The 20,313-nt window shown below is 52.6% G+C and overlaps 1 protein-coding gene across 1 annotated transcript; it reads right to left on the bottom strand.

Moving 5' to 3' along the window:
• Nucleotides 1-900: 900 nt before the first annotated feature.
• Nucleotides 901-20,301, bottom strand: dido1 (death inducer-obliterator 1; the record flags this gene model as incomplete). Its single annotated transcript, XM_084463458.1, has 18 exons — nt 20,192-20,301; nt 18,765-18,852; nt 18,320-18,438; nt 16,444-17,623; nt 15,798-16,173; nt 15,210-15,560; nt 13,039-13,309; nt 9,784-10,351; nt 9,463-9,622; nt 9,196-9,309; nt 8,803-8,919; nt 8,275-8,431; nt 7,381-7,984; nt 7,075-7,222; nt 6,844-6,933; nt 6,304-6,499; nt 1,427-5,270; nt 901-1,096 (listed from the first exon to the last, which is right to left on the bottom strand). The coding sequence occupies exons 3-18, from the start codon at nt 18,399-18,401 to the stop codon at nt 901-903; spliced, it is 8,454 nt and encodes a 2,817-aa protein (XP_084319584.1). The 5' UTR covers nt 18,402-18,438; nt 18,765-18,852; nt 20,192-20,301.
• Between the last annotated feature and the right edge of the window lie 12 nt (nt 20,302-20,313).

Genomic DNA, 20,313 nt, shown 5'->3' with positions numbered 1-20,313 from the left:
TAATTGACCCGGTTTAGCATTGTTCTGGAGCCATGGGGCATTTACACCCCAAAAAATATGCAAGAAAAAATAAATATTACATTTCCCATTTAGACAGCAAAGCCTGTTAAGGCCTTGAGGTGTTTACCCAACTCCTAACCTGAACGCAGAGGACACCTTGTTTTTTTTTAACTTCTAAGTAATCCTCTCCACAACTATCTGCTGTAGCCATGAGGGTAAACTCATCTTCTTGCTCTCATAATTATAAGCAGAACATAATGTTCAAGCCCTCAGGCCAAGGCAGAACACTTTTTGAGTTCGCACTTGGCTGACACAGAACGGATGAGAAGTAAGGAAAGGCAAAGGACGAAAGAAAAGTAGTCAAAAAAGGTTTAATTGGTGGATTTAAGTTTCAACAAAATCAACATGTTGCAATAACCGTCAATGACCTATTTTCTCCAAAGAGCCATGATATTGAAAACCGCTGAATTGTACACACAGAGTCATACAGGTCAACTTTCACATTATCCATCCAGGATATATGGCTTTCATTTTCTCTACTTAAAAAAAGTATAGTTAAAAACATCAGTATATATACACACACACACACACACACACATTCGTATTTACAAAAAGAAATTTGACGGTGAGTGGAAATTTGTTACGTTGTATTTCGATCTTTAAAAAGAGCACATACGGAATTATAGCACAAGTATGATTTAAACACAAACTGCCCACAGTGGGGCCATTCACTTAGAAATGTGCGGGGCCATTCACTTATAAACGGCAATACAAGTACGCCAGAACGTCAGTCTATAGCTATTGCAGGTCCACTTAAATACAGTCCATCACATTTACAGAGGATGCTTCTGCCTGTTCTCACAACAGCAACACACGGTCCGAGAGAGAGAGGGGAGAGGACTACAGAGAGTTCTTGTTCTCCGCCTCGGTGTGTCTTTCGCTCTCCCTGGAGCCTTCGTGTTTGGCCTCCTTCTTCTCCTCTCTTTTGTCCCTGCTCCTGCTCCTCTCTCGGCGCTCGCGATCCCGATCCCGGTCTCGCTCGCGGTCCCTGGCACGGTCTTTCCCACGATCGCGATCTCTATCTCTGCTGCGTCGCCTGTCGCGGTCGCGGTCACGCTCGCGGTCGCGGTCGCGCTCGCTCCGGTCTCTGTCGCGAACCCTGGTTCTGTCTCGATCGTGGTCTCTCCTGTCCCCCTCCCTCCTCTCGCTGTCTCTCCGCTCCCCTTCCTTCTTCTCTCCTTCCTTCCTTTCCCCCTCCCTCCTCTCCCCCTCCTTCCTGTCCCCCTCCCTCCTCTCTCCCTCCCTCTTCTCTCCCTCCTTCCTCTCCCCCTCCCTCTTCTCTCCCTCCTTCCTTTCCCCCTCCCTCCTCTCTCCATCCTTTTTCTCCCCTTCCTTCGTCTCGCCCTCCCGCCTGTCTCCCTCCCGCCTGTCTCCCTCCCTCCTCTCTCCCTCCCTCCTCTCTCCTTCCCTCCTCTCCTGCCTCTCTCCCTCCCTCCTCTCTCCCTCCCGCCTCTCTCCTTCCCTCCTCTCCAGCCTCTCTTCCTCCCGCCTCTCCTGCCTCTCCAGCCTCTCCAGCCTCTCTCCCTCCCGCCTCTCCCCTTCCCTCCTGTCGCCTTCCTTCCTCTCTCCCTCCCTCCTCTCCGGGTCCCTCTCCCTTCCTCGATCCCTCTCTCTGTCCCGGACTCTCTCGCGGTCTCGCCTCTTGTTTGCCTCTGGGTCCCTGTGTCTCTCACCCTCTGGGTCCCTGTGTCTGTCCCCCTCTGGGTCCCTGTGTCTCTCCCCCTCTGGGTCCCTGTGTCTCTCCCCCTCTGGGTCCCTGTGTCTCTCCCCCTCTGGGTCCCGGTGTCTCTCCCCCTCTGGGTCCCTGTGTCTCTCCACGTCTGGCTCCCTGTGCCGCTCCACCTCTTGGCCCCTGCTGTGTTCCCTGCTGCGCTCCCGGCTTCGTTCTCCGTCTCTCTCCCGGTCCCGCTCTCTGCTTCTGTCCCACTCCCGCTCTCTGCTCCAGCGCTTACCCTGGGCCCGGTCCCGCTCCCGGTCCCAGGTCCCGGGCCTGCCCGCATGGGGGGGGCCCTCCCTGTCCCTGTCCCGGCGGCGGTCCTCGGCCAGCTCCCTCTGCCTCTCCTCGGGCAGGTGCGCCGGTCCGGCGGACGGTTCGCGGTGGCCTCCGTCGAAGCGGCTGAGGCGCTCGAGCCCGCGGGGCTCTGAGTCCTCCCGCTGGGAGCCGCTCCGTCGCCGCATGTCAGGCGAGTGCTGGCGCCAGTGCTCCTCCCCCCCCCTGCTGTGGAGGTCCGGACTCTGGCCTCCCATGCGGCCCGGCGGCGCGATCGGGCCCTCGGACGGCGTCGGCAGGAGCGGCCCGCTGTGGCGCGGCGGCCTTATCTCGTCCGGCAGCCTCTCCAGGCGGTAGCGCTCGGCGACGAACTGATGAGGCGGCGGGTGGTGTCCCCCCCGGCTCTCCGGGGGCGCCGGGCCCCGGGGGTCCTCGAAGGACCCCCGGTGTTGCGGCGGGGAGTGCGCCCGGGGGTCTCTGTAGTGGCCGTGCGGATGGAAGGACTGGCCGCCGCCGTCCTCGGGCGGCCCCCGTCGGTCCGGGTAGGGGTCCGGCAGCGGGCCCCTGAAGGGGGGACCCGGGGAGGGACCCGGCGCCTGCTTGTCTTTATACATGTGCAGAGGACCGGGGTGTGGGTGCGGCTCCATGGCCGGCTTGAAAGCACCCGCGCCTTCTTTGCCGTACTGGTCGCCGGGGCCCCGCGGGGGCTCGGCCATGGGGGCCTGGGACACGTGGTCCCGGTAAGGCGCGGGCGGCAGCGGTGCCCGGGGCCCGGGGAAGTGGGGCTGCTGGGGCGGCGGTCGGTTGTCGTAATGAGGAGGGCCGGTGAAGGGGGGAGGAGGAGGACCTCGGGAACCGTGGAAGTTGAACGGCGGCGGCGGAGGAGGAGGAGGCCCGGAGAAGCGCGGCGGTGCCAGGCTGTTCGGTCCGTCGAACGCGGGGGCCATCGGAAGACCTTGCGGCAGCCCCTGTGGTCGAATGTGCTGGGGGGGCATAGGGTGGTCAAACATCTGCGGAGGTCCCCGCTGGCCCATGGGCTGGAAGGGGAGTGACGGTCCCCTGGCAGGCATTATATTCTGGGGCGGCGGCGGTCCGGGCGGCGGCTGCTGCTGACCGCGCCACTGGTTCTGGTAGGGGGGGTAGCTGCCGGGAGGCGGGCCGTACTGCTGACCGCCATCGCCTTGCATCGAGGGACGCGGCCCGTGCATAGGAGGCGCCCCCTGGATGTGCGGAGGGTGTCCCTGGATGTGCGGAGGGTGTCCCTGGATGGGTGGCGGGTGTCCTTGGATGTGTGGAGGGTGACCCTGCATGGGGGGAGGAGGGTGTCCCTGGATGTGTGGAGGGTGACCCTGCATGGGTGGTGGGTGACCCTGCATGGGTGGAGGGTGACCCTGCATCGGTGGAGGAGGGTGTCCCTGGATGTGTGGAGGATGTCCCTGCATGGGTGGAGGGGGGTGTCCCTGCATGGGTGGGGGGCCCGAGAGCCTAGGCAGTATGGCCGGAGGGATGGATATAGGTGGTGGACGATTCATGGAGGGTGGTCCTTGCATTGGAGGATGCCCCATCTGGGGCGGGGGGAAGCTGGCAGGCTTGGGGAGGTCCGCCGGAGGTCTGTACTTATTTGCGTTGTAGCCTGAGGGAGGCATGTGCGGCATGTGGGAGGAATGGTCTCCCATCGCGATGCTCTGCGTGAGCACTGGGATGGAGGACGTCATCGTGTCTTCAGAGTCGTCGTAATAGTCGGGATCCTCCTCGTACTTTGAGTCCTCGGCCGTTTTGAGAATATGCTCAGAATTAGGCCAGAGGCTGAACTTGTCCTCCTCGGTTTCGACCATGAACGTCTCAGCTTCCTCTTCCTCCTTTTCTTCGTCGTCTTCTTGTTCCTCTACGAAGGTTGCCTTCACTTCGGGGTCCGCCGGCTCACCCAGCAGGGGAATCGACACCTCTTCCATGTCTGACTCCATGAACGGGAGAACGTCCTCCTTCTTCTCCTGCTGAGGCAGGAACACGAGCGGCACCTTCTCTTCTTCCAACTGTTCAGAGGCTTCGACTTTGTCCACTTTGGCCAATTCGGGTTCTTGGACGTCGGGCTGCGAGGGTGGAGGCATCTCTGCCGGCGGAGGAGACGCCCGCTCCTTCTCCTTCTTCGCTTCCTCCTGCTGCTCCTGCTGCTGCTGCTGCTCCTCCTGGCTGGGCTGTCTCTTGCTGGCGAGCGCCTGGCGAGGGTCCCGTCTCTGGTTGATTAAAGGGGCGACAGAGGAAGACTTCACGAGCTCTTCCACCTTTTTGCCCAGCTGCAACAGGTGACTGTTTGCGAGGAGGGACTTGGTTAGCAGCGCGTCGGGCAGGGAGAACAGGGCGGACACCACCTTGTCCGTGTGGTCTTTCAGCGGCGGGCCGTTGGTTCCTGTAGCCTTGGCGGGACCCGGGGCCGCGGGTTTAACCTCGTCGAAGATGGAGTCGTCCTCCGGGTCGTACGCCACATCGTCCGCCTCGGCGGCGGCGGCAGCTGCAGCCTCCGCCTGCTTGGGGACGGCGGGCTCCTTCGCGGCGTGGACGGGTTTCAGCGGGGCGCTGTAACCCTTGCCCGGGTCGTATTCTTCCTCGGGGTCGTACGGCCGGTCGTCCTCGTCTTCCTCCTCCTGGCTCCGCTCTTTGGAGATCTGCCCGAACTGCTGGACGATGGGGTCCAGCAGAGCTGCCGGGGCGCCCGCCGGCTCGCCGCCGCCGCCGGCCTGCGAGGGGGAGTTGGAGGCCTCCGAGTCGTGCTTCTTCTTGCCGAACAGCGTGTTGAGGATGGTCTGGAGAGGGGTGGCGCCGGCGGCCGAGGAGGAGGAGCCGCCGGCCGCGCCCAAGGAAGACAGCGAGTCCGCGCCGAGGGGGGCGGCCATGGAGGCCGCCGCCGCCGCCGGCGCCACCGGCGCCACCGCCTTGACGGAGGAGAGGAGGGAAAAGATGGAGGAGATGCCGGCGGGTCCGGGGGCGGCGAGGGGCGGAGGGGAGCCCGGAGGAGTGGTGCTGAAGGGGATTTCCAAGCTGGATCGCTGAGTCTTCTCCGCTTTGACGGAGGCCAAAGGCTTGGGGAGGCCGGTGTCGTCCGTGTCTTTGGCTTGGAGCTTGGATCGTTTCTCCTCGTGCTCCAACGGAGCTCCGGCGCGCTTCTTGTCCTTCTGGCAGATGAGCAGCCCCAGCAGCAGGTTGGGCCGGGCCGGTTCCAGTCCTGCAGCATGAGCACAGAGCACAAACATCTTAGAAAATACCGGGGTGAACTATATTTTAAATATATACATAAGTATATAAAAACACCAAGAGTTGGATCATGTTTCATTTCATTTCATTTAACCTTTGTTTATACTCGAAAGATCAATTGAGGGGTGACCCTCATTTGCAATGATGTCGAAAAACTGTAAAAACAACAATATATACACAATATACAATGTATATTCTATATTCTTTAATTGTTGCACTTCCTTTTTCTGCATCAAGTCCCGACCTGGTGAGTGGTTTGCAGGGTAGTCCCAATGCATGATAAGACTCTAAACGTGTTCTAAACATGTGATCAAATTAATTTGGTCTACTAGGAACGGCTACAATAATCTGGCCAACAAAAAAGAAACAGGATTGATAAGGTGACCAACTTGAATTGCCCACCCTCCTACCCATCAGAAACCATGCGTCAAACGTGTGACATGTGTCAGATTGTATTTAGTACAGAGGTTAGGCCTGGGCAATAAAACAATAAATGATCGTATCGTGATAGACTTTTGATCAATATCAATATAAAACATGTTCAATATATACATCGATAAGAGACTGGACCACTGAATCTAGCAGCTGGGTTTGTTACACAAACACGGTTCCATACTTATTTACAATATTTGAGTGTTTTTCATTGTTGTATTGAAATTGGAGTATTTATCAATGAAGAACAGTGGAAGGTCATATTAAGTGTTAACCAGAAGTGTTTAAATCCAGCATGCTAATTCCTATTCTTTTTAGGTAATTAAAATGATCAATAGTTATCGATATCGATCAATATTATCAAGTCATATCGTGATATGTCTTTCAGCCACATCGCCCAGGCCTAACAGAGGTGCATAACCAGGAAAGAATAAAAAAATTAAATAAACTAGGGCTACAGCCTCCCACCATGCGGTGGAATCAAAGGCGCTGTACTCTAACGTATTATAAACTTTTTGTGTGGCGGTTGGCTCTTTTCCCCCCCCCAGCCGGGGGACGGCGGCGGTGGGTACCTGGGCCGTCGAAGGGCAGCAGCTTGGAGGGCAGCGGGTCGCGGGCGCTCAGCGGGATCAGATACAGGTCTTTGATGCGGCGGTTGTTGTTGGCCACCACACCAAAGCGCTTCCTGCTGCTGAAGTACGAGTAGAGGGACACGTATGCCGCCTCCTCCTCCTCCGTGGCCGGGTGGAACCGGATCAGACACAGCTCCTGGAGGAGGAGGAGGAGGGGGGAGAGAGGCAGGGGAAGGAGAGAACCGCACAAAGACGTGAGGAATGAGAGAGAGAGAGAGAGAGAGAGAGAGAGAGAGAGAGAGAGAGAGAGAGAGAGAAAGGAAAGTGTGAATGAGCAGGAAAGAAAGGGTGAAAAGAAAGAAAAAGAGAATGAATGAAAGAGAACGAATTGAAGAAAAAGGGAGAAAGAAGGAAGGAATGAAAGGGGGGCGAGAAAGAGATTAAAGAAGATGTCATGTTATGAGCTATAATATAAGTTAAGTTTAAAAAGGCATGGAGAGAGAGAGAGAGTCTTTCAGACAGAAGCTTTGTGACACCAACCTTGGACAGGGAGGTCTTGAGCTTCCCCACGTAATCCCACACCGTGCTGGGGGAGATGCGGCCGCCGATGTGGATGGTGTCGGGCAGGTCCTGCACAAGGTCACCAATATTGGATTAGATTCGGATTAGATTGAAAAAAAAAAAAAGGGATTTCATACACATAAGGGAAGAGTGGGAGCGAGAGAAAGAGACTATATTATTATTATAATAAGGTGTTTATAGAGAACCAACCTCCTTCAGATACTCAAAGGATCCGGACACCAAGAAGGCCTTTGTGGCGAACTTTGCCACGGACTGCATGTTAATGAAGCCCTTCCAGATCTTCTCCTGGCCGTGGAGGAAGATGGCCGTCTCCCCTTCCAGGGGAGGGTCATTGGAACTGTGGGACCAAAACAAAGCATTAATCTAAAAGTATATACAAAAAACGCATACATTTAAAAAAAAAAAAAAAGCCACGTCAACTAAACTGCAGACAAGATGTCGAAAAATACGGAAGGAAAATAACCTAGCCCCGACGCAAATAACTAGACATTGTACCTGGATTTCGCTGCTTTGGATGAGGTCACTGAAGGCGGGGGGGCCGGAGGCATGGGCAGAGGCCCCTTGAGCGCCAGCTCCACTGAGGGGGGGGCGACGGCGGCCAGGGGGTTGGGGGGCTCCGACGACGATGACAAGGACGACGAGAGGGGCAACACCGGCGGCGTTTGAGGCGGGGTCTGGGTGACCGTGACGCTGGCCCCGTGCCGGGCCATGCGGGGGTCCCGGCGGGTGATGCTCACGGAGGATACGGTCGGCATGGCGACAGGTGCGGCGGGGGGGGTCATGACCGGCTGCACCAGGCCACCGAAGTCGTCCTGGTAGAGCAGGGGCTGGGCCTGGGGCTCGGACGGGACGGGGCCGGTGTCCATGCCGGGCTGGTACGCGGGTGGGATCTGGTGGTAGGAGAGGGCGTCCTGGTGTTGTTGTTGATAGGCCTGGGGCCCCGGAGGCGGGGGGTAGGCTGCAGGCATGTGCGGCTGGTAGGCGGCAGGAGGAGGGAGGGCCTCCCTGGACGACCGCGGCTCCTGGCGGGGCGGCTTGGCCTCGGGCTTCTTGGCAAGTTTGGCTTTCTTGGCGGCCGGCTCGTCCTCTGACTTCTGACCTGGAGGTGCAGAACAGTGTGTGTGTGTGTGTGTGACGCAGTCGAGATTTGTCTTTTTTTTATATGTATATCATATGTTGTAAAATGTTTTTTTTTTCAACTTTGACTTTATTTTCTATCTATTTTACTTTTTACTTATCTATTATTTTCTTTTATTGTATGACAATGTTTATATGTGAAGCACTTTGAGTCTGCCTTGTGTATGAATAAATAAAGTTGCCTTGCCTTGCCTATGTATACTTTTCTTTTTTAAAAAGGGTTCAAAAGTTTTCATGTTTATGATTATTTACCTGTGCATATTTTGCAGTTGATGTCGAAGATGTGGTTCTTGTGTTCGGCAGTGGTGTCGTTGAGCATGCTGCTGAAGATGTCTGGCATGCCGCCGCCGCCGGCCGCCGCCTCCGCCGCCGAGGAGGAGGACGGTGCGGCGCTCGACTCCTCTTGGTCCTGAGGACAACGGAGAACACCGCTCAAGTCTCTCTCCGCCTTCAATAAGCCAGGCGGTAGAACAACGCACAGCTACACTATGTGTGTGTGTGTGTGTGTGTGGGGGGGGGGGGTGGGGAAAGGCACTGCTAGTGTGCACGGTGCATCTTTCGAGGAAATAGACACGTTGTCGTAGAAGAGGAATAACAGAGCGCAGGCGTAAGGCGACGAGTTTGTTAACACAAGCATTTTGTGATGTGAAGATATCAGTAGAACCCAGTGAAGCCACGAAAAAAAAGGGAAACGTGTTTTGGAGAGGAAGAGAAGAGCATGCCACCACTTACTGCAGCGGAAGCCATGCGAGAAGGTGGCAAGGCAGCAGGGATACATACATCGGCATCGGACGTCGGTGGAGGAGCGTCCTCCAGATCCAGGCTATGGGAGCTTGACTCCCGCCTGTGGCCTGATTTAGAGTACCCTGAGTGGGATCGGCCACTCGAGCTGTGGGACTGGAGGGGCGGAACAAGTGGGATTATGATTCCTGACTTTGAACGCATAAATAACTAATCAACAGTCATGGAAATACATACATACATACAATGCGTTCAAACCTACTCAACAATCAAACCTACTCAACACGGACGAAAAGGCATCCATACCTTTATTGCACTATGTAGACTCTTTGAATTCGACAACAATGAGCTTGTGTTACATATTTGTCTCGCTTGAGAGGTAGAAATGTCAACGCCTCATTTTTCCCCGGCGTACCAACAAACACACTTTACCTCAGAGTCAGGCTTCCTCCACTCGGAAATCTCTCTGGAGAGCAGCTCCTCGGCGCTCAGTCTGACCAGCCTGAAGGGACTTACATCCCCCCACACCACCCTGTAGAACAGGCCCTGACACACAAGCACCACAGGCAACGTGTGAGTACCGCTCGCAGTCGACTCTGAAGACCGCGCGACTAACTAACTCACGGTGTCAAACAACGTTGATCCAGTCAATGAGATGACGGGGAAAGGGGCCGATGACATTTTTGTCGGCACACTCACTTTGTTTTTGGGGTCCTTCAGGTTGAACATGAGGGAGCGGTACTTGTTCTTGTACTTGCTGTCGGTGTTCATGCACAGGTTGAACATCTCCTTCTCGATGGACACCGCCATCCGGCCCACCTCGCTCTCGGTCATCTTCAGGTCGTCGCTGTCGCTCACCCTGATCACACACGACACACACACACGGGGGACAACCGTTAAAGTGAATCCTTGCCTCCCTAAAAAAAAAAGAGGTCATTCGAGACACCAGCATTGGGAACATGGTCGTGTTTTGACATCTCGTAGTGTGTAGTGTGTCACGTTCGCAAAAGAGATACTCACCTCTTGTAGAGGATGTCAGTGAGGGAACGCCGGATGTTCTGCCTCATCTGGTTGTTGGGTGGAGCCGCCGGGGCTCCGGTCGGCGCCGGGGAGGCGGTCGGCTGGGAAGGCCTGGAAGACGAGTGGGTGGACGGGGCAGAGGAGGAGGCTGACGACGATGATGATGACGACGGCACTCTGGAGGAGGAGGAGGAGTGGCTGTTGGACGGGGGGTCCTTCTGCGGAGCCTGCTTCTTCGGGATGGTGAAGTTGGACTTGGTGACCCTCAGTGCTCCCGTGATGTGCACAGGGCCGCCGGGGAACGTGGAAGGGGTCGGGGCGGCGGGCGCGCCCGGTTTCTTGGACTTTGGGGCGGGTTTGCTGCTGGCGGCGGTGGCCTGCTTCCGGGTCGCCCTTGAGCTGCCCTGAGGGGACGCCTTCCGGCCTTTGGCCTTCGCCGGCTTGGAGGCCGGAGACTTCTTGTTTTTGACTGCCGTCGTGGAGGCGGCGGCGGCGGCGGGCTTCTCGACCTTCTCAACCTCAAGCTGCTCCTTAACCTTCTCACTCTGCTTCTCTTCTTTGGGGGGCACTGTGGACACATGGAAATGAAATGAATAGTTAATAAACACGTACCCTTCGCTCGTACTTTACGTACACTTTTCAGCACTGGGACGCAAACTGCAGGAGCGTGTCACTGCTCGTATGGTGGAGAAGAGATTGATGGTATGCTCGGAGTTTGCATATGGATGCCAACTCTGTAAAAGGACAAAACAGCGTATGTACAAGTTAATGGTGTGGCAACGGTACGCAAGTGAAACGTGTGTACAACATAGAATTCAGTTGACATTTCCTACGTAATGGATTTCAGTGAATGTAGAACACGTCGATCCAACTCTCTCCCCAACGCACACAATCCTGAAAAACATCCAACAGGAGGACCACTGCTGGTTTTATTTACATCGTTCAACAATTAGTGTCATTTTTCCAGCTTCAAGCAATGTGAAATGAGTTAAATATTAAGGATTAGGTCAGAATTATAATAGCAAAAATATGGGTCATATGTAATGATAGTATGTGTGAAATTCTGAAAGCAAATCCAAGTTTGATGTTGTTTTGAGTTCAGTTATAATTGAACTCTCTTCCACCCTATATGCTCTGTTTGAACACTGTTCAGTGCTTCAATGCAGCAGAAACCAACAGACTCTTGTCCTTTCAGAATGTGTTGCATATTGAGTTAATTAGCAGTAATACGACTTGTCATTTGTTTACACACATTAGATAACCATAAACAGATCTTCACACCAATATAATCAACCCTAATCCACCTCTGCTGTTATGCTCTTGGATTAAGGGAGAGAAAGCTCACTTACATCTTTGACTCATCCATGGCAGTTATATAATGGTTGAGGAATCTGGACCCATAGCACAAAAGTAAGATACGACCAGTTGTGTGTCAGTATAAAACCTTCAGCTGCTGTAGTAAAATGTGCCCATGTGCCCAGGTGTCACTCCACATGTAACAAATACCTTATTTTCCAAATCCATATTTAGTACTCAAATCACTAATGGGAATCTAACCAGTTCTCTTGAAGAGGAGTTAATCACAGAGTACAATATATCAACCGAAGACGTATAAAACCTGAATAAATGTTGTAGAGCAACATTATAGAACAAATTCAAAGCAGCCAAAAAAAGCAGTCTTTCCAAGGCCATCGAATGTCAATCACCTAATAATCAGTATGCAGGCACGTTGAGACTCAAGAGAAAAGGTATTATATCACACTGTATAAAATGCAGTAGTGACGATACTGCCCAAAAATTCCCACCGAGGTTCCTAAAGTATCATCTACAGCAAAACGCCTTTGTGGTGCATCAGACCGTGGCCCTTAATAATAACCAATAACCAACAAACAACGCACTGTGAGCCCTCATAGGAGACAAACGAACTGGGCAATTCAAAAACCGACGAGTTTTAAAAAAAAAACATCAGAGGTGAAGCCACTATCAAGTGTAGGGGTGTGTGAAAACGTCCTCTTCTGCCCTCCTCGGTTGGGTTGTAGACCGCCCTCCACGGTTGGGTTGTGGACCGCTCTCCTTGGTTGGGTTGTGGACTGCTGGCCTTCTGGGGTTAGGGTCCAAAGGTCTGTGTTGTGCTGCCGTGGTTCTCTCTCTCTCTCTCTCAGCTCCTACGGCGGTGACTCCCGTCTGGTCTGATGCAGAGGCAGAACTTCCTTCCTTTTCCCCCTCTTGGTAGGCTGGGTGTGCAGGCGGCCGTGGTAGCCATCTTCGGGGGGGGGGGGGGGGGGGGGGGGGGGGGTAGGTGCGTATGTGTGTGTGGGTCAGCCACCCATGCTCGTTTAAAAAAAAATTGGTTGCTCAGAGCAACCCCACAGCAAGCCAAGACACCGCTCACATCAATCAATCGAGGCATCCAAAAAGCTGTCATATTCACCTTTTATTTTAAAGCCAGTTTGCCATCAGTGGTGACGCATCACAATCAATAAATATTATTTCTTAAAAGTGCTAAGCAGCCTGCTACCCAGAAGAGTAAGGGTACAGCCCGGGGTTGTGCTAGACATTTTCATGCCCAGCGTCAACAGGGAGCTACAGTAGCTTTATAGTATTTGCTCCCTTAAACTCTTTGAGAACAAAAGCCACAGAAACCTACCTGCTGGAGACGCAAGGAACTCACTGAACCTCACTGACTGCACAGCTGACGAAATCAGGTGGCAGACCCGCACACAGGTGAAGAAAACGCAGAAACGGGTGATTTTCATTTCAGTTACAAAACACAGGGAGGCACTTTAGGCAGCTCAGAGGAAGTGAGAATCAGCGGCCGGGGCCCACCATTTGTCCCTGTCATACGAGTCTTCATCGGAGACCCTTGAGTGTCTGTCAACAACCTGTGCTTAAAACTCAACGAGAAAATTGATCAAATACTTACCTCGCTACAGTCGTCACTTACCTTTCCACCCGGCAACAAGAAAAAATAAAACCTCCAGATCAATTATCACATAACACATTCAAGTGACCTATTAATGTCTGGCGTTACCATAGGTTTCTCTTCTGACAATATCCTGCATTCTGTGCATTCATGCGTGGTTCATCAATATTAATAAAAGAAAGGCATTATGGTTACACGTAAACTAGGATGTGGACACATACAGCCGATGTATGCACAGACCCCCCCACCCCACCCCACCGCCCCCCCCCCAGTGTGAAGAGATAGGCAGTGGTAAGGCGTGATTTACGGAGACCGTCTAAAGAGATACATACACTTTTTGTTTAACACTGTTGGTGATATGGGTGTAGTCTTTTCTGGCGTGACGGCATTGTAATTATGGTCGCAGGACCAGGACGCGGCGGCTGCCGGTGGCGGGTGCTCCCTGGCGTGCTGCTCCTCCTCGTCGTCATCGTCGTCGTCGCCGCCGCCGCCGTCTTCGCCGTGCGGCTCGGCGTCGCTGTCTTCCTCGCTGTCGTCTGATTCGCTGTCGTCCTCAGACTCCTCCGCGGTGGCCTTCGACGTTTTCCTGCCGGCGGAGCTCCTCTGGAGGGGGGGGGGGGGGGGGGGGGGGGGGAGGAGAGGGAGAAACAGTCAGTGAGACGGGAAGAGAGAGAGAGAGAGAGGGAGACAAGCAGACGTAGAGAGAGAATACGCTGAATAAGTACGTTTTACATTATCCTGCATTATTTCAGTGTCAGCTAATGCAGTGGTTCTCCTTTTGAGAAATTAACCCTATCTATCTATCTATCTATATATATATATATCTTTGACCACCACGTAACACCAGTAACATCACCAGAACATCATTGAAAAAAGTACAATTAGCTGTTATTTGGTGTTAACATGAAGTTACATGCATGGTGCAAAAATTTGTGAAACTTGGGCTCGTTCCTCACTTTTTTTTCCTTTTTATTTGTATGGTAGGCCCTTCGGTTTCATCTAATTGTATAAGATGGTTATCAGATTTCACTAAGGCTGTTAGGATGACTGGATTTGTTTGCCACATACTGGCCTGTCATCAAGGCACTGCCATCCAACAACAACCACTCAACTCGTTATCCAACCAAGATAAACTAAGTTAGCATCTTGTGTTTTGCAGGGGGCAAAGTGTTTTTTTTCTCCTTTGACCAATTGAATCCTTCATTTCTTAGGACCATGACTTGTAAAATATGTTTAAATGGAGCAGTTTTAAAACACCAATCATTAGATTTGCCTTTGTATATGCTTACAGTTTACATTGGTGTTGATTCAACAAAATATGCAAATGTGATTCTTACACAGCCTTGATAAAGATCTTCAAGAGTCACCAGCCCAACTAATGTAAAAACCCTTCCACAACGACTACAGTGGAAGAAGACCACTGATTCAATAAATCAATGCACCTTTTGCTTTAATGGGGTCTTTGCAGACTGAAAAGACTTATTGTCTTATTACTTAATAAAAAGAAAGGCAGCCTGCAACAGAAATGCAACCAGCTCTATTTCCCTGTAACCAAGATTATGATGGCGTCACAATGTCTGATTGGGCTAGCCCTACATTCAAACCACAAACAATGACAACGGTTAGGGAGTGGAATGAAGAATCAATACACATGCCTGCAGAGGGAATAGGAAGGTGGCAGAGACGACCTAGTCAATGATTCATCATAAAAAAACAAGCCTGCCTTTGAGGTTACGCCATTTTGGATCCGTAAAGGTCAGCTAATACATTACCGTGTGCATGGTTCATATCTACTATCTGGGATCCTCATCCTGTACTTGGAAGTACACGGCCACTCCCTCGTTAAGACTCTTTTCATTTCATGTTTACGCCATTTTGTAACATTTGGCTAGCTTTAGCAAGAGTATGTCTAGAGCCATGTATATAGAAGTTACAATTATAAAAGCATATAGATCAAGGACTTCATTTCAAAAGACAAATAAAAACCACAAAATGATAATACACATGCCAAATAATGCCGCAATAGTCGCATTAAAAACCCTTAATGTGAGGCTACGTTAAGTAGATAATTAGCAGCTGCTGGTTTACCCAAACCAAACTTTAAACGGGCAGTTTATTTACATGAGAAAACATTTAAACATTCTGGCAAAGCATCGGGGGATTACCCCCAAAATAAGCTGGGGGTTTCCCCGTAACTGCTTCTCCACAACGACATTACATGACGTTATAAACTGAAATAACAATTTATATACACAAAAACTAAACAGCAAATCATACATAGTCTATGGAAATTAAGACGTGTAGAAGTTTTATTTTATTCACAAGGCGGACGAGTCCAGATATACCCAAGACAAACTAGCAAACTCCGATTCGGCGGCCACAGATCCTGACATCACAAGTTAGCGTGGGCCCAAGGAGACAACATCTGCATTAATATTCTACACACCCGAGACCCCCCCCCCCCCCAAAAGGCGTCGCTGCGTCTGTAGCGGTCCCGCATTACCTTGGCAGTAGACTTGGCTCTTGGCTTCCTCTGACCCGCCGTCTCCTCCTTGGGCTCCTTGGCGTCCGTGAAGGACTTCATGGCCGCCGCCGCGTGCTTCAGGATGCACACGTTGCCGCAGTAGACCGAGTCCGGCTGGGCGTTGTTCTCGCAGCCCGGCCCGATGCACTTGGGCAGGGAGGAGCTGTCGGCCTTCACGTCCACCGCCGCCTGGTCGGTTCCCAGCGGCGCCGCCACCGCCGGCGAGGTCTTCACCTCCACGTTGGAGGCTACTTTCTGCTCCGCGTTTGGCGCCACCTTCTGGTCGGCGGCAGGTGGTGACTTCAGCCCGGCTGTCTGCTGTAGTGCCTGCTTAGAGCCACGGAGCAGACACAATTACATTGCAACGTCGCATCGGACCATGACAAGTTGTCTAAGCGCTGCAACAACAACAACAGTCAAACCATTGTTTCAGCGGTTCTTGTTGTTGTTTTACACTGCCAAACAAAAGGAAGTTGTGCAATTCCTTACAATAATTAAATATAACATTCTCCTGCTTTAAACTGCAAACAGGGATGCGCAGACATTTATTGCGCCACCAGAACATACCGGTTGAAATATCTTTATCTTCTTTTTGCCGGTGGGGTTGGTGGCCTTCTCTATCCGGCCCTTGATCCCCGGGTCGTCCCCCAGCTTCTCCTCCGCGGCGCCCCCCCCCAGCACCGAGGAGGCCACGCTCGCCTGGTTGAACCCAGGGCCGGACTCGGCTCTCCGGGACTCGGCGAGGGCCTTGGCGGCGGCGTCCAGGCCCAGGCCCGTGGCCAGAGCGCCGGTGGCGGGCCGCAGCACCTGGCTCTTGCGGGCGGTGCAGTTGGGACAGACGTAGTCCTCGCCGTTCCTCTCCATGAGGCGCCCGCGGGCCTCCGTGATGCCCACGCAGTCGCCGTGGAACCACTCCTCGCAGCGGTCGCAGCAGATCATGAACCTGGGCCGCGCGCACATAAAACAACGTTAAGCGGCCGTGCTGTCGGAACAAGGGCAGGTGGCTTTAATCCACACTAATGAATGAGTGACCAGACCAACATCAAATACGTGATAGTACAGTGGAGCGGGTGGTTGACTCCCAGGCAAAGGGTCTGAATGAGTCAACAATCTACCACACAAGTCCTGCTTTGGACCAAAAATACCTGCTAAATAGAAAATTGTAACAGGATTAGATATAAGGCATTCCGGAAAAGGGGAAAAGGGGGTGTACCGTTTGTTATGCTTCTGGCGACAGATGCAATAGAGGGCATTGGGGTCGTAGCCTGCTTCCTCAGAGTCAGACGACGAGGAGGACGATGTGGTGGACGTGGTGGTCATGGAGTCGTCGTCTTCTTCGTCGTCGCCGGGGCCTTCTGGAGACCTGCGGTTCTGCGTGGACGGCTGGGCGTTGGGCCGGTTGGGCTCTCTCCTCGCGGTGAAGGCTCCCTTCATGGCGGGTGCAGGTGGCGGTTTACCCACAGCGGGCGTCACCGTGGCGTTCTTATTCGGTGTGACCTTCTTTTTGTTGGTGTAGGTTCTGATTGGCCCCCGCTTCACAAAGCCCCCCGGAGGCTTCTCCTTGCCTTCCTCCTCGCTGTCTTTTTCATTCTCCCTTTTGGGCTCCTCTTTGACCTTCTCGTCGAGCTCCTCTGGCTTCTCCTCCTTCTGCTGCTCCTGCTTCACAGCCTGCTCCTGCTTCTCAGGTTCCGGCTCTGGGCCGGCCTGCGACAAATCCCCGCCGCCCTCCTTCTTCACCTCGTCTTTGGGACAGTCCTCTGCCACGTCGTCCGGCGTCTCCTCCTGGCTCTTGTTCTGCGGCTGGTCCTTTGCGGCGGCGTCGTTGTCGTCGTCGCCGCTGTCCTCGTCGTTCTCCGAGCTCCCGTCGTCTTTGGCGCCGCCGCCGCCGCTCCTCGTCGTCCTGCCCCTCCGGGCCTTGCCGGCCGGCGGTTTCCTGGCGCCGCTCCTCGTCCTCCTCTCCGGGGAGGGGGACTTGTCGTCCGCCGCCTTGGCGTCTGCGCTGCCGTCGAAGCTGGCCTCCGAGGCGGTCTCCGCGTCCGTCGGCGTCTGTGACGGCGGGTCGCCGCTCTCGATGCTGGAGGGGCCGCTCCTCCGCGCCGCCCTCTTGGCCGTGGAGGAGAGGAACTCCTCCAGCTTGTCCGTGCGTTTGGACTGCCTGCCGCTGCGGCGGACCGCGCCGCCGCGGCTCTCCTGGGGCTCAACGGCCGCTTCTACCGGCATGTCTCTCTTGGCGATGGTGGTCCGACGGAAACCCCAGGTCTTCCTCACCTCGCCGCCGCCGGCGGTGGTGGTGGTTTTGGGAGATTGGTCAGACTCGTCTAGCTGCTCTTTAGCGCCATTGTCCCCGGGCTCTTGACACTCGGCCTCCGCTTGGGTTTCTGTATCAGCAGCAGCTGTTGACAAACAGTTACTAGTTAACCAGAGATACTCTCTGAGAGCTAATACTGAGCTCAAGGTGCTAACACGGCACTAATGCCTAGTTTACGGACTTAACGGACCAATGATCTACAAGCTCCTAAAGAGAGAGCGACGTGTCCAAACAAACAAACAAACAAACGTGTCCATATAGCTCATCTTCTGGAACATAGATCTACTCTAGATAGGACACTGGTATGAGGAATGACATTGGGTCAGGCAGTAGGAATCACATCCTTCAGTCAAATATTGCGATTTATATTAGAAAATAGTAATATTAGTTTTCACAACTGGCATACACAACCCGCAAATGTTTGTCCCGCAAAGAGCACTGCATATTAACTAAGGACTGTTTATTCTGCAAGGTAGAACACATCTGATTGGTATTCTGGGCTTTACGGAGGCCCCGGTATACTTAAACAAAATGGTTGTGGATCACATGGGCTGTGATACGAGACGCAACTGCTGAGATACGAGGCGCGGTCATTAATGTAGGGAAAGTTGGGCCGAGTAGCCTGCAGCAATTGATGACCCAATGCGGAAAAAATACATTATTTAGATAAGACTTAGGGGCATTAAGCCTTCTCCTAAACTTGTTAACTGAATGCACAGGACCTCTAGAAAGCCTATGAATCCCACCACCCTCCAAGTGAAAAGATACTTGTGCAAGGTACCTTGAGCGCAGCTATCCAAAGGTTCCTGGCTCTGCTCTGGCTGGGGAGCTAGAGAGAGCACAGGGCTCAAATTCTCCTCCATAGATGATGGAGTCAAGTACTACTTTCAACCTCAATCACTACGGTTAAAAAAGACAAGCACAAGAGACCAGCCGTGGGGTTACTCTTCTCAGTGTACATGGCATATGTGCTGCAATGTAGACAGTATACGCAGTGCTGTGGCAGATTTTAACAGCCTCATCCAAAAGCTTATCCGTTGACAAAAAACAATGGGTTCTTTACAAACCAGCTGTTGGAACCGTCACATGATATTGTTATAGCTATATCAACAGCTTGCTTTCTACAGGATAATAACCAGTGCCAATTTATATAAATCAGTTGGTGTATAGAACCAGAGCTTAGCATGCGTTTCAAAAACAACAGAACGCGTCCTCTCTAAATGTACCTGCAGTTCAGTGGTGATGGGCCATAACAATGTGCTTCTTCATAAGAAAGGTGTCTAGTTAGAAGACATCTGTGTGGATTCGGGATTACTGGATATTAAGGACAGAGGAAAACACACGTCAGACTAACATTGTACATTACACACAGACGCAAGACAATCGAAAGTGCATGCAATTATTTGTTGGTGAAACAATAACACTGCATGGTTACATGCTACATTTAACTGGAGCACTTCTTTAAATCAAAGAAGCGTCACTGGACAAGTTATGAAGCTATTAAACCGCTAAACACAAAATGTTTAGGGTTTGGATTTAAACAAGTTTTACTTGCATCACCAAAACATTGACAAATAAAAATAGAGATAACATTTGATTTGCTGTACATGCGTTAGATAGTCCTGGGAAAAGAGATGCAATCGCTGCGAGGAGGACAGAAGACGGACTTGCCAGTCGCGTAACCACCAAGCCACGTGAAAGGAACAATTGTTGCCAACGAAGTCTGGGGCGGGGACCCGCGGATAAGACTTTAGCCCAGCAATAATCACCATCTCTACTTTAACATTTGAATATCCACGACGCATTGAACATTGTACAGTTTGCGTACGGTGTGTTATCAAGTAATGAACATCATGACAACGTACAACTTTGCATCGTGCGGTAAGCTGCGGAGCTGAATCCAACGAGCCCATTACACCCAAGCACATGGAAGTGGTACATGCACAGCGTGTCGATATCAAACTAAAACGACACACACACACAGATGGACTCAAACCACTGCCACGCATCATATACTAACGTCAGACCGGCTAACGCTACGGTAATCCCGTATACTTACGGCTGCATGCATAGCGGGTTAACAACACCCCGCATTCAAGACGATTGCCGTCATGGGTCGTCGCAATGATTATGGACTATCCGCGTGTTATATGTGTGCCACTGCATGCCAAAGACCATGTGGATTCGGTTTGTTATAATCGAAATTGTTAAAAATCGATAGATAGCATAGAAGCGCTCATGCTAAAAAACGTGGATCTGAAGCACCTAATGCTAGCTGTGGAGAGAAACCCCCCCAAAAAAAGGGGCAGACTAGGCCTAAATACACGGGGTGAAGACGATTACCAGGCCGTTAAGACTCCTCAAAGTTACACTTGGTAAACCTTTATTAAAGTGCGCACATTGGCATCAAAGCACCGGACACAACAACACAGCCGCTATAAACGAACCGGGGGGAGTGGGTAACAAGGTTACGCTTTAGCCTTACGAGCTACTTCATTAGCCGCGTCGTCTTCCCAAAACCCCTCACGTCGCGCAACTCTTTTTTTTGTTTGCCATCCCATGGCGAAGCGACAACTAAGTGTTAAAATAATGAAACCGCACACATTTACACACCAGCGTGCATTAACTTTCTGTACTGTTTTGAGTTACCCACCTACGACCAAATCATCGATATTATGTCCTCGCGATTCCTTTAGGTCAGTCCTCCATTTTCCATTCCCGCTAGTCGCTCGCTGGCTGGCTGCTCCGCGTTGCGTTCCCGACTGCGGCAGATGG

Source organism: Micromesistius poutassou (genome assembly GCF_964030765.1).
Source record: "Micromesistius poutassou genome assembly, chromosome: 2".
NCBI lineage: Eukaryota > Metazoa > Chordata > Actinopteri > Gadiformes > Gadidae > Micromesistius > Micromesistius poutassou.
Note: the sequence above shows the minus strand (reverse complement) of the source record. Positions and strands in the feature narration are given on the sequence as shown.